Source organism: Diadema antillarum, unplaced genomic scaffold, assembly GCF_040938485.1.
Source record: "Diadema antillarum isolate AM-2024a unplaced genomic scaffold, OU_Dant_1.0 seq00000068_RagTag, whole genome shotgun sequence".
In the NCBI taxonomy this organism is placed as follows: Eukaryota; Metazoa; Echinodermata; class Echinoidea; order Diadematoida; family Diadematidae; genus Diadema; species Diadema antillarum.
In genome coordinates this window covers 824312-839168 of record NW_027271167.1, presented here as the reverse complement: position 1 = coordinate 839168, position 14857 = coordinate 824312, and the positions used below count along the sequence as shown (strand labels likewise).

At 39.2% G+C, this 14857-nt stretch overlaps 1 protein-coding gene across 1 annotated transcript; it reads left to right on the top strand.

Annotated features, from left to right (window-relative positions):
* Positions 1-619: 619 nt before the first annotated feature.
* Positions 620-8152, top strand: LOC139725914 (uncharacterized). The gene is made up of 2 exons (XM_071636992.1): positions 620-907; positions 5793-8152. The coding sequence occupies exon 2, from the start codon at positions 5801-5803 to the stop codon at positions 8150-8152; it is 2352 nt and encodes a 783-aa protein (XP_071493093.1). The 5' UTR covers positions 620-907; positions 5793-5800.
* Positions 8153-14857: the final 6705 nt, after the last annotated feature.

Genomic DNA, 14857 nt, shown 5'->3' with positions numbered 1-14857 from the left:
TTTACCAACCTGGGCCTTATAGTAAAACCCATTATGATTAGTAAACCTACAGTTTTATCGATATGAAACTCAACTCATTTTGAGACAACCATCCAGAAGATAATCATGACCCTATACATGCACTTCAAGCCATAATTCGTTTTCAGGAAAAACACAAGATTCAATATAGCCAGAAAATATAATGCATAACATTGCAGGGAAAAAAATTTCAGTGGTAAAACGTAAGACAGGCAAACGTAATTACATTGCAGAATAATGTCAGGTTTGAGGAAGGATGGTGTATAAGAATTTGCACTTAAATCTGTTCGTATCAGAACATGATAACAACCATGTAAATATTTGAAACCAAGCTATTGCTGAACATCAAATTAGCTATGCCAAAAAGGCAAATCTTCAATGCGATTGCCACAGCTCTGCCAAAACATGAATCCCGGACTAGCACCCATTTCACCTTTGACCGTGCAGTCGCATGCATGCGCTCAGGATGCAAACGGCACTCACACACAAGTGTAAACATATTGCTCTAGCACACGGTATACCATACTGTAGGAATGCTGGCAGTGGCGTAGCTATTGTGCCAATATATTACTTCACGAGACTTGACAATTTTGGAATGAAAAACAGGATAGTTGATTAAAGCGGGTCGACTGCAAGGGTGGTGGACTGACAGGGTATTCAGCCGTCCACGATCTCGCCGGTCGAGAGGCATAGATACTCACTACGTGACCCCAATCAATACCCAATATATACAACACTAAATGTGGACCGCTGAAAACGTATCAATACGTAGACATCTACATCACCGCCCCACCGTGTCTGTGATGCAGCTGGTAAATACTCGTCTACCTACGTATCTCACCCGGGAATCCAGAATGCAGTGAACAGCGACCTCGGGAAAGACCTATAGGTAAGTGTCTATAGATTGCAGACGCTTTATTTTTGTGTTTTGAATGTATCGTCGAGTTCGAGTATGAATTCAAACCCAATAATATTGTGGATTAAAACTGACGCCTGTTTAGTGTTAGCGTAAAACGCACACAAACAATAACATATTAAGTCCATGCATTCAAACTTGATATTCTGAGGTTTATGAAGACATAACGATCGAGTTGATTGCGTCATATACATCATGATTATTATGAGGTTACAATTGATGAAGTATTATAAAGAGACAACGTTACGGATGGTGTAGGGTCCTACTTATTTGCTTGAATATATTGAATAACGCCATGTGCCTCTGCGCTGTGCATGTGTGTAGGATAGGCCTATATGTGTGCTGATCCAGTACAGATATAAAAATGTCGCTCATCACGCGGAAATGAATATGTATAGTGCCTATATTATTCTAACGAGAAGGAATTTTTAGGACGTGCTGAAACAGCCCAGGTAAAACGCTGGAAAACAGGGAAATTTTGGCGAGAATCTGGCAATCGATCCGTTCAACATAAACAGTCATGACTTTGTAAAATTTCGCGTGGTTAGTGTGCTACCATCTCAGCTCAGGACCCCTTGTTTCTTTGTTTCAATCATTTATTTGTTTGTCCACGCAAGTTAAAACACTTCTCAGCTCACAGAGCTCTATTTTTCAGAAAGTCAGTTAGTTATTTCCATATTCAAAAAATGAATATTTAAAAACATAATATGACGTACATGTAAAACATACTTCAGATCGAGTAACACATTATGGCCTATACTATATAGCAATGGTTTATTGCAACCACTACAACAATACACGATGAACAACATAAACACGCTTCCTTGGCCTGTTACAGACATATTAAAGGGGACCAAATCCCAAAGAAAAATGTGGATTGAGTGAAAGCAGTGCTCAACATTAGTAGAACACATCAGTGAAAGTGAAAAATCGGACAATCAATGCAAAAGTTATAAATGTTTTAAGTTTTGGTGTTGAAATCGCTGGATGAGGAGACTGCTAGAGGTTATGACGTTATTTGTGGACAACAATATAAAGAAAATATAAAGGGAATTCCACAAAAAATCACTTTTCTAGCATAACGAAATCTTTGAGCACTTGACTAAGGCTTTCAGAAAGCATGGCAGTGGGAATAATTGCTAATACCCTTATGTCAGTATCAAGTTGATGGAATGTGTAATTTTCATGAAAAACGAATTTTTGTGGAATTCCCTTCATATTTTCTTTATATTGTTGTCCACACATCACGCCATAACCTCTAGTAGTCTTCTCATCCAGCGGTTCCAACACCAAAACATTACAAATCCATAACTTTTGCATCGATTGTCCGATTTTAATCAAACTTTTACTAATGTGTTCTACTAATGTTGCTGCTTTCACTCAATCCACATTTCTCATAGGCAGATATGGTTTCCTTTAAGGCAGACAAGGATATCGTTCTCCGTGCCCTCCGGAGAAGCCCAGTTGATCGAGTGCTGCTCATCCTTGAAAACAAGGATTCGTTAGGAGCACATTATAATCAAGGAGACACTAACTTACCTCCATGACATAATCATGTAAATTAATGAAATACATATAGGTTTTCCCGGCCATTTTCGCACTTTTTTCAGTCCAATTCCTAATTGCTGCATTCAATTTAGCACAATTTAGCCTAGATGGCATGTTCGGTATTTCAATTTTATAATCTTTTCATTCAAATTCATTTTGGAGCATTCAAATTTCCTTTAACCTCATTCGAATCAGCACTTTTTTCCGTTCAAATTCGTAAAACAAGCACCTTTTCGTAAATCGTTCATCCAACTTAGCACGATATAATCACGTGATCACGTATACGCTGCGCTCGTTCATTCGAATTCATTCTTGGGCATCCAATTTCGCATTTACTGCAGTCAATTTAGCAGACACGTTTATGCTCGTATTCTTTTCCTTTTTTTTTCATTTTCATTCATCCTAGGTATTGTTTGCAAGAATCATAACATTTCATATTTTCGTATTCATTCTTTATTCTGATATCATCTTTGCAACAGTACTTTCAAAATATTATGTGTATACTGTGTTTATAATGTTCGATAGCATTATTTCATTCACAGGTACATTAATCTTAAATTTGTTTTGAAATTAATTGGGAGAAGGAAGTTTAAATTTACATCGTGATTATTTCTTTCATCTGCATGTTTCATTATTTTCATTTGGTGGGTGCTATATTGCGTCAATCATCATTAGAAATAAAGTTCTTGGATCAACTCCAACCATCAATTTGTCAAGGTTATTACCCTCAAATGCTTCTATGATTCTTTCCCTGTCTTCTTGAGAGATACGCCTGTATCTAACTTGTGCTGCCATGACTGGACATACAATGACATAAGAAAGTGAAGTGAATCTATGTTACTGGTGCATGTATAGTTCTTATAATATGTATGAAAGAATAGGGGCGTTGCAGAACAACAAACTTGAGTATTTAGGGTCAAAGATACATTTACTATATACTTAACAGTGTGTGGATGAAACAAAAATTCACATTTAAATACGTATAAATCACGGTTCTCACCTTTTCAAAATAGAAATAATATTACGCCAATTTGAATGAACATGTTTGGAATTTGACTGCCCATACGCGAAATTGAATGACTGAAATGCCATTTTCCGCCTGTGTTGGCGAATTCGAATTACTGAAGAGCACGTGCCAATTTGAATGCCCGTTTTACGAATTCGAAAGGCACATAGAATGTGCGAATTTCATTGATCGAAATGCTAAATTGAACGCACAACTTGCAATTTTGAATGACAGAATGTGCACTGACGAGGATTTTTGCTAAATCGAATGAACCTTTTATCAAATGGACTGACAAAAGTGCGAAATTGGCCGGGAAAACCTATACTAAAACGTCTTCCCACTATGCTTGAACGACTAAGGAAAATGAAAAATAAACAGAAGAAAAATGAACTAAATTTTGGGTAATTTAACAATGCAAAGAATGTAGTGTATCGAACTTCTGTGAATAAAACAGAACAGATTACCTCATGTCCGTCCAATTCTGAGTCTCAGAGTTCTTATAAGTTTATATCAACCTCTATTCGTATTGGGCAATTCCCTGCACAATACCTCCGATATCAATTATCATTTGCTTGTTTACATGTTTACATGTTTATGTGTGAATACAGTTCGGTTAAATGCATAAATTGACTCATGCACTGATTGGAATTATTATGTCATTCATGATACAGCACTTAGAATTCAGATAAACAACCCCCCCCCCCCCCCCGCCGCCCTGCTGACTGTATGACGACCACAATACATAATTTCGTACACTGACAGAGATCGCTGGCTTTGAATAAAGTTAGCAGGTATCTGCCTTCTGGAAGAGTACGAACTGGATGGCATAGTTCAGGGAGGCTGTGACAATTCAACAGAATTAAGCTGATAAAATCATAATCGTAATACGTATGGAGAGACAGAGAGGGAGAGAGAGAGAGACGGGGGGGGGGGGTAGGCACAGAGGTGTATGGGGTTAGAGAGATTAGAATATATAATATGTGATAACCATAATGTGTGGGTTTGTTTTTCCGTCGATACATAGCTTGAATACTGTTGTATATCTCAGGATATGTAATGGCTTCTTTGGCTTGCAGAGTTAATCCTCCTATACTCACATGTCTTGTTGCCGCATTTTACATACAATAATTATGCTCATCCCTGTAGTGATGGATCTCGTGTAAATTGCCATGAATTGCGTCAGTTATGGCCTAATGACCGAACAGTCTATACCTGACTGAAATTGCAATCCCGTTGTGACAATGCTGAAATAAATGAATAGATAAGACAGCTTGTCTGTGTCGTCGAAGCCAAGGCCATCTGCAAGATATGATTTGTGATTAATTATTCATCCTACAATTCTGTCATGCGTATATTCTCATTCATCTTCGCTCGTGGGTAGATCATAATCAGTAAGTTGTTTTCCCGCCTAAAGGCTATCAACCCCCAATCACCCAGAAATCAGCATCATCGTGTCTTGTCAAGTAGAAGACTGGCCCCTCAACGTGCTTTTTTATTCGGCCGGATATATTAAGTATGGATGGGTTCATGCGAAGATATTAGCCACTGAAGCCTGCCATCAAATCAATTTACGGTCTTCTTTTTTTTAAGCTGTGATATTGGAAATAAACAGACTGTATATGACTTTGATAAAGTAGAAAAGTCATTTGTTTACTTGCCTGCTTCATATTATTAAAGGACAAGTTCACCTTCATAGACATGTGGAATGAGTGAATGCAGCAATATTAGTAGAACACATCAGCGAGAGTTTGAGCAAAATCGGACAATCCGTTAAAAAGTTATGAATTTTTGAAGTTTCTTCTCAGTCACGGCTGGATGAAAAGACTACTATAGCTTGTGATGTCACATAAGTACAACGATATAAAGAAAGAATAAAGAAAATTCAACATATTTCCACTTTTCTCGCATAACAAAAGAACACTCAACATCTCTCTTTCAGAAGGCAGGGGGAATAGTATTACCCTTAACATATCAGTAGCAAGTCGAAGAAATGTGCACTTTATTCAAAAAGTAAAGTTTTGTGAAATTCTCTTTTTATTTTCCTTATAGAGTTGTACGCATGTGACATCATACACTGTAGTCTTCTCTTCCAGCAGTGACTGCGCAGATATTTAAAATATTCGTAACTTTTGAACGGATTGTCCAATTTTCCTCAAACTTTCACTGATGTGTTCTATTAATATTGCAGCATTCTCTCAATCCTTATGTATATGAAGGTGGACTTGTCCTTTAATGTTAAGTGTGGACACAAGTAGAACTTGGTGATGGATTTAACAATCCAACTTTTTTCTCTTAATTCTCCAGCAGGTGTCATGATGACTGCAAATCACAAGATACAGCCCTATGGAGTGCACGTTCCATTCAGACTCCCTCAACGGCTCTACGATGCGGCCAAGAAAGGGGACATCCTGGAACTTAAGAACCTCCTCAAAGGACTGGCCATGGACGACGCTAGGAGACTCATGGAACACGACTCCATAATCACGGAACCTATCCTCAACATCGCGGTTCGATTCAAACACGAACATCTCGTCAGGGTCCTGGTCGAATTCTACGGTGTCAGTGTCGATGGGAAGGATAAGGTAGGCAATGGCGTGCTGGCGGAAGATTCTATTGACGAGACGACACCGCTGATGCAGAGTGTGTTGGGCGGGAACGTGAACATCCTCCGAATCATCTGCAAGAAGATCCGTGACGCCAACAAGGGTTTTCCCCTGCATCGCGTGTGTGGTGGCGACACGCCGAATGGCGTCCAGGTAGCCAAGATCCTCCTGCACAGTGGAGCTGACGTAAACCTTAAAAATGCCAAGGGGATGACGCCTCTAATGCTTGCCTGCCAGCGGAGAGCGACGGAGATGGTGAAGATGCTCTTGCAGCACGGGGCGGAGACGAACCTGTGCTCCCCTGACGGAAACACCGCGTTGCATTACGCCATCAAGCGTCCGGATGAGATAACAAACGAATCCATATGGAATCGATCTCAAATCCACAAGCTCCTGATGAAGCACGGGGCAGTGACAAAGAAAAACAGTCTTGGACTGACGCCGTTGTTTCTCGCTTGTATCAAAGGGAATACCGGTATGGTAAATTTTATCTTGACCTACTCATCGGCGAGCGATCGCGAGAGGGCGGATAGCTACGAGCTTCTGGCTACTGCCGCGTATTTCAACAGCATCAAAAGAGATGGCCGATTTACAATCATGTGCAAAGTGAATGACACCCATAATCTAGCTTACGAGTACCTATGCAAGGCCATGTCATTACGTTGCTCTCACAACCCTCACCTGTGGAAGTTCAGTAATCAGGAACGGGTTGAAGGATTGCTCTACCGTGTGGAAACGCAAACCATGGAAGAATTGTCGGCTATTCGTAACCACGGGGAAGGTCTCATGGTCGAACTGATCCTAGCGAGACAACGCATCCTAGACCCAGCTGCGTACGGAGATTATCTCTTGCCTTTCATCACGGAGTACTTTCTCTATCTGAAGAAACATCGTCATTTCCGACAAGCTATTTCGCTTCTCACACATAGCCTGCGACTCCAGCTGAAACTTTCTCACCGCAAATTTGAGCACACGATCATATTCCTTCTGGGAATGGTGAGATCGTACAGAGTGATCGCAGAGAAAGAGGTCATACCTGAAGATGAAAATATGTCAAACATCCTGGAAGCGATCATGGCGTTTATGGAGGAGTGCTACCAGTGCGATATATCGGAGAAGAGATTCCTTCTACGCTGGCTGTATTTGACGCTTCTGCATCTGCTCTACCTGTGTCTCCTCAATCGTCAAATCAGCAGTGACAGACACGTGATCAAGGATCTTACAGCGAGGTTCCTCCGAACTACCAAGGATCTGAAAGATTCCGTCCTCTCTACCTACGAGCACTGCGATGAACCGTATTTGTTTGGTCTGTGGACTCGGGAGCCATACCGCGCTGTTGCTGGCGACAACGCGTTGCACGTGGCGTGCAGACACATCCCCAGTCCGGAATATTCATACAGAAAGGTGGATAATGGGTCCGAATCTACGGCTCTGGCGTTGCTGCTCCAGATCTTGCTGGACTGCCACCAAGACATCAACGCGCGAAACTGCGAGGGCAAGACACCCCTCATGGTCCTTCTCGACCGCCACGCCCCATCCACAACGGTGCCGATCCGAGAAGCAGTTCGCACTCTATTGACAGCCGGAGCTGACCCGAACGCAAAGGATAAACTGGAACAAACAGCTCTACACTCCGTGATCTCTGGTTACCTATCTCCCAGGTCTATTGTCTCGTCAGACAACGAACTCCACGAGGTGTTGAAGATGCTGCTGAAGAGTGGCGCGGACCCGAATTCGATGGACAAGCGGGGTTTCGCTCCTCTGCATGTTCTGCTGCATCAGAGCAGCATCCAAACAGATCGGCAGTCCTTTGCCCACGTGGTGCGGACGCTGCAAGACTTTGGAGGGCTGGTTTATTTCGTCGCGAAGGACGGGCGAACAGTTCTCGACATGTGCGAAGACGAGGATCTCAAGGAGGAGCTTGTAAGGCGGGTATCAGCGTCGCAGTCCAACTGGATGAGGTTATCGCGTTTAGCGGCGAAGACCATTCGTACGGCCAGAGTACCGTACCGTGAGTCAATGCCGGAAGTTCTTGTGCATGTGATCGAGCTAAGACATTGACGTTCTCAGATGGTGTAGTGCGAGCCAACTGTACGCGTTATGACTCAAGCAATATAGTAAAGCCCTCTCTCATGGAAGTGTTGTTCCAAGAGTGTTTACTATTCAATTCCGCCGACAATAGGGCATTTCATTCTTCTCCCACATTTACTTTTGTGTCGTTTTAGTCCGCACCAATGAAACTACCGGTGAAGTTGCTCATTATTATAGTCGCATACAGGAGTCCGAGTTTAAGTTGTATAATGTAGTCAACGAGAGTATATATCGGATAGAAGCCAGTTCACCTGCTCGAAGTGCATTAAAGGGTGCGTCAAGTGAAACGCAGAATCAATGAGCACGGACACGTTCTCCAAAGTCAGTCCTCGACAGAACGACGAAACATTGTCTCAGTACTTCTAACATGGAAATATGCAAATCAAGGCTTGTTTCGCTGGTGATTTCTCGATGTAGCATACAAAATGATGTTGTTTCACTTCTTCTCGCACAAGAAAAACGCATGCATCGCGGTTTGGCAGTCCTATTCTGCGGCTGAGTGTCGTGGCACCAAAGACTGACTTTAATAGGAACTTGTGGAACTGACAATAGTGTCAGTGAAACTATTGCACACTGACATGCCGACGCGATGATTTGCTGATAAGTCACTGTCAAAGTAAACCAAATTTTGCTGTAATTATATTCAAAGGTAGCTTTTACTGCCGGACGGAGATGCGTGTTTGCTTTGTACTATTCACAGAGGCAACTTTTAGTTTCATTGATACAAGTGGTATAGTTGTGAAGTGCTCAGTGGCATCTGAGTGTAACTGGTAATTGAGCATAATTATATAGATGTCAGCAAGGAAAACAGGCAAGATTAGATTATGGTTAACTTCCAATTGGATCATTGCAATGGATAGTCCAAACAATAGCTTACATACAAGACGCAGTAGATAATCTCCATGCTTTAACACAACACATATAGGGATGGAAAATTTTGTTGCATGATTTGAATTATGTCGCGCTAGTTTGAAACAGTACTTTGACAAACGCACCTTACGCAGATGCTCTCCGTAAATGAGGAGTATAATAACTGGTTTTTTTTTTCTGTTTGGCAATGTACGTGATAACGATTCAGCAATTTATTTCTGAAACTGCCGAGAATTGCTTATTGAATATTACCTTTGAATCATAATAGAAGTACTTTACCCTACTTACATATACGATGCCCTACATTCATTCAATATATTGAACTCAAATTCAGTAACATTGAAGAGCCACGGGATTAAATTAGTATACATGCATTAGATTGATTATTGTTATGATTATTTTTATTATTATTACGTGTATTTTATTATTATTATTATTATTATTATTATTATTATTATCATCATCATCATTATTATCATTATTATTGTTATTATTATTATCATTATTATTATTATTATCATCATCATCATCAATAGTTTGCAAGTTCCCATGTAAAAGTAAACAGAACAATGACACTGAAGCGACCACAGGTCACCTTACATCAATGATCACACCGATTATTATTTAGCGTATTAGCATGTTAAGAATTCGTTGCACAGTGAGGGTATTATTTCAGAAGTAATCGTCTTGGAGACTTCATTTGGATTATCGAAATTATGCAAGTTGCGTGATAGAATGCTTTCCTGGGTCTTTTCGACTGACAATATTGTCAAGTGCTGGTGTGCTTTTTATCATGAGTTTAATGCTCTATTAACAGTACATTCTGTTCATCGAAGTGATTGGTTTGAAGTTCATTATCAGTAACGTATTTCAGACAGGGTTTTTTTTTTCTGAATTTCATTCATCTTTGACGAATTATGAGTTCCTCGTGACATTCCACTACCGTATATTTCTTCACACGTTTTTCATGTTTGAGTATTATACGAGGACACGTAGGCCTACCTCATGCCGGTAAAACATTAAGGGACAAAATAATATGCAATGTTTACGCCGAGTACACGGAATCACGTGGCTGACAGTTTCTCTTGTATTTTTTTTTTTTTGCGTTTTATCTGTGTAATAATGAAGTTATTTGCTGCCCTTTCACTCTAACCTTACAAGGGTCAATTAGCTATTTTTACATAATCTATATAAGCATGATAATTCCTTCAAGATTTACCATGGGAGACAACTGCAAGTTCCGATTAAGCACGTAATGCCTCAATGTATTATCTGACATTTTGTGTCATGGTTTAAACCTTTCAGAAAAGATCTTACTGGTTCATCAATAAGTTGCATATCTTCAATTTTAATAATTTCAAATCTTAAAAAGTACACACCTAAGCTAAGAATCCAAGGACCGAGCAAAACCATCTGGATCGTAAAACGCGTTTATAACTCAGAAAATTAAGTTAGAGTTTCAATGCCGAGAAGGGAAGGTCCCTAAGCCCCACTCTGATTGGTTAAAAGTTCACTTATGTTTATGTGCTTATTAATCGTTATCGTCCCCAACAAGCGGTAATGTATACAAGCCTGTTCTCGAAGTGGTGAGTTTACATAAAATGCAAATTCGAAATCTTGCTTAGGTTACTACATTTCGCTTGTAATTACGCGTTTGCAGCTGTATACAATTCTATCTGATTGCATGTTGCTTTTTCATCGACAAACAATTACAATCTTGGAATCAATCCCAATACCTTTTCTATACGTTCTAGGCAGTTGGAATGAAAATAAGTATCGATCATTTATTCTGTCATTTTGACTGATATTATGAGATTTGAGAAAGGTCAATAAAAGTTGTAAAGCGCCCCCTAAAAACAAGCAAACAACTAAACAAACAAAACTAAAAACAAACACACACACACTTACGGGAAAATTCCACTTGCATCTGGACCCCATGGAAGACCAGCTGAATAAAGGCTATCCAGCCATCTTGTAAACAGGTGGACCAAGAAAACAAACCAACAAAGAAACATAGGCCTAAATAGGGTTGTCTTATACAATGATACTTGCTGTGCTGTGTTTTGATCCAGATTCCGAGAATACATTATTTTGCCCCTTTGAGGAACATTATTTTGTAGTCGTGACTCTACTAACGGTACTTGAAAAACCAATAAGTTCTCGCACATTTTTTTAATTGTACAATTAACCTTTCGTCGCACATAAAAAAACCCCAACGTTTTGGACAGGTCTTGATTTGTACACCTTGCGAATGAGTTAAATGTACATCAGTCGTGGAACCAAGGCGACTCGTGTGATACGTGTATATCAAGAAATCTCTATTGGATGATTTATTTATACGTTCCTCATGGTCCAATCGTGACTTCACGTCAAATTATGCGGACATACTGCTTCTTACGTCTTATGCTAACAACCTTTTCTCTCAAGTGAAGCTTCAACTTCCTTTATTCTTTCCCGGATTCTTCCCGGGGTTTCTTTTTATCTCTTGTTTTTTTTTTTCAATCCCATTGAGTTTCAGAAAACATATATCCATGTAGTTATTGTTTGGTTCTGTATTTTTCATATACCGTCTTTACTATACAATTATGTTATCAGTGTTTCGGAAGGGTACAATTATTGTAAATTTAAGAATGATCTTTGATTTTGGCCCTTTGCTCAAAGTACATTGTAATTGGTTTAGTTGAAGGATTTCCACAAGCCTCTCGATCAGGTCCGAAATTCATAACTGACTTTAAAATCGGTTATCTAATGTAGAAGAATTCCCAGTAGGAGAATGCCTATCCTATCTCTTTCTCATTCTTTGCTGCTATTTTTCTTTTATTTTTCTCCTAATTTTGTGCAAATTTAGTGAATTTGATTAATCAGTAGAAAAAAAAACACCTCACAAACTGTTTCCGGATACACAGTGTAAAATTTATTTGGCATTGCCAATTTGATGACAAGACGATTATTTCTGCAGCATGATCATGGATTTTATTGAATGAAGATTGAATTGTAAAATTAAAGAAATCGAGGTGGTAAACACATTGTGTATGTACAATCATTTAATAAACTTTCTGCTGATCTGAAAAAAAAATACATGGTGACATGTTAGGCCACTGTATGGATATAATCCATCAGTCAAAACATTTTAATGGAATGATCATAATCTATTGCAACATCATGGTATGACCTGGGAAGTGGATTAAGTTGCTCAGGTCACATTTTATTGAAATGTTATTATCACACACAATCGACGTTCGACTTGCAACTATCAGCTAAACTCAGTAATTTGATGATCATCACTAGCCAGAAACTATCTTGCCTACGCCCGCATTTTTCTTTTTGCCTAGTACAACGTATGTACTTGTATGAGTAGTCTAAGTTACTTGCGTATTTGTACATAATATCGTTATGATGCAAACTGGTCTTGCGTCAGAATGACGTCATATGACTAACTCTTCTCTGTGCCAATCATCGGTATGGCATATGTAGACAGACCAGTCCCAGCATATCCGTAAATAAGATTTCATCAAAAATCTGTCAACATAGATTAACCACATTGTATGTCATGGAGGAAGGGGGGGGGGGGGGGGCAACACCATAACCCCCACCCCCACCCCCCCCCCACCCCGACTCTTTTTGCAGACTCACACTCTCGCTTGATTTACAGGGTGTTTCATAGAAACGTTAATAGAGCATGGATGTTACAGTGACTGGACCAGTCATTCGTTGTGAATCTCCGTTTTAACATGTATTCCAGTACAACAAGAGAATGGTGCAATAATTCCCGGTATGCTAAAATGCACCCAAAAGTGTAATGTCCACAAAAAAAAAATGCATATTGTCTGTACCACAAGTGTGTTAATAAAATGAGCATCGTCAACACAATGATAAAGCTGGAGTTTCATTTCCTGGCGTTCTTCTTGTGTTTCTGTTTCTTTGCTACAAGGAGTCTGCTTGCTTGCATCCGTCCTCATATCCAATTTGGCCCACCGTAACACGTGTTCAAATTGTTATCCAGTTTTTCATTAAAAGAAGTTGAAACGTTTTCCTGGAAATTCCCATATTTCATCTTTATACGTAAGAAAGGATAGCTTTTGTTTTTAAAAGTTACAGATGTACAAACGTGCTGTCTGTGACCTTGAAGTAGCGATGGCCCAAGGCCTCTTAAATATTGATACAAAATTATGCTAGCCCAAGAAAGTCCTTACTGAATGACGGCTAAAAATTGCTTATCTATCCAAAGTTGACATTGATGAATTTTGCCATCCATCTAATCACTGTCATATCTAAGAGCTCATGTAGCTAAGAGGCAAGAAAATCCATCCAGGGTTTTATGTTTGTTTGTTTTTTAAACAAAATCTACAAAATCAGGGATGTAGAGACAGACCGATGGATGGACAGACATCCCAAAATCATCACCTCTGGAGTGAAATGGAAGCACAGAAGCAGAAAAATGTTTTTGGTTGAGACCTCCCTTATGGCTTGGGTCATCAATTTAAAGTAAGTGCAGGCTTCGCGACTGCCACTGTTATGACGACCTTTTCACATTATAATGCTCCGAAGGCAAGCCATGAGCGAGAAACATCAGACGTGCATGAATGTAATTGTGTTGGGGGGGGGGGGCGTGATGTCCGTTAGTCTGAAGGTTCGTTAATGAAAAAAAAAGTAATACAGTGAATAAGGTTTGTTTTTCCTAAGGTTCGTTATTCCGAAATACTCTATACAAATTCCGTATACCCAGAGGTTCGTTGACTCGAAAATGAAAAGGGGTTCGTTAATCTGAACATTTGTGGCATCATTCCAAAGTTTTGTTATTCCTAAGATTTATTATTCCAGAGGTTTGTAATTTCGAAAATTAAATGTTTGCTATTCTGAAGGTTCTTTAATACAAAATTAGAATAAGGTTCATTGTTCAAAAAGTGTTAAGACAATGCATACACATGTACATGTATTAACGATCCTTTGGAGAACCTTATTTCGTTTTTGGATTAACAAACCTTTGGAATATTAAACAAATCTTGTTTCATTTTCGGATTAACGAACTGTAATCGTTTGATGGATGTTACATCTCCAAAGCGAGTATGATCGATGCAATGAAGCTTTCAGTCCTTGTACACGTTTGAGCTTTGAAACAAAATTCAGTCACCACGCACTCATTTGACATACTCGGTGATACACTCTGTTGTGAAACAGATGTGATTGCCTGAAGAAAAAAAAAAAAATCACGGAAAAGCAGCTAAACTTGGACATCAAAACCACATAAAGACATTCTTATGTTAACAATTTTTATTGCAAATTCAATATTTTCAGATATTTTTCAAGAGACCGATTTGCTAAACACAAATTATTGATGACAAGACATATCCAATGTACAGTAAACTGTAAATCATGGCACATGTTTCTACATTGTAAATACATTTCTGTCAAAAACATATTTACTGTCATTTAAGCAGTCAAATGAGAGTTCACGCCTATTACAACGAACACCATTATATGTACATTAAAACATGTACTTATTGTAACAAAACTCTCATTACAACAACATAACAACTCAGGCCCTAAAATTACACTGTATTATCTTATTCCTGGGTCTATATCTTTGCACACTCTACTTGTTTGGCTTCAAAAAAAATTGATACACTATATGATGAAAGAAAACTGAGAGTCCGTGGACTTCATTATAATGGAAGTCACCTGAATTACCCTGTTTGACCTGACAAAGGAAAGTTTTGAGAGTCTTTTTCCAGATCAACAGCACAAGACTTTGAGGGTCTGGTAAACTTGTAGAAAATTGCACATCTCAAAGACTAATACACTGTA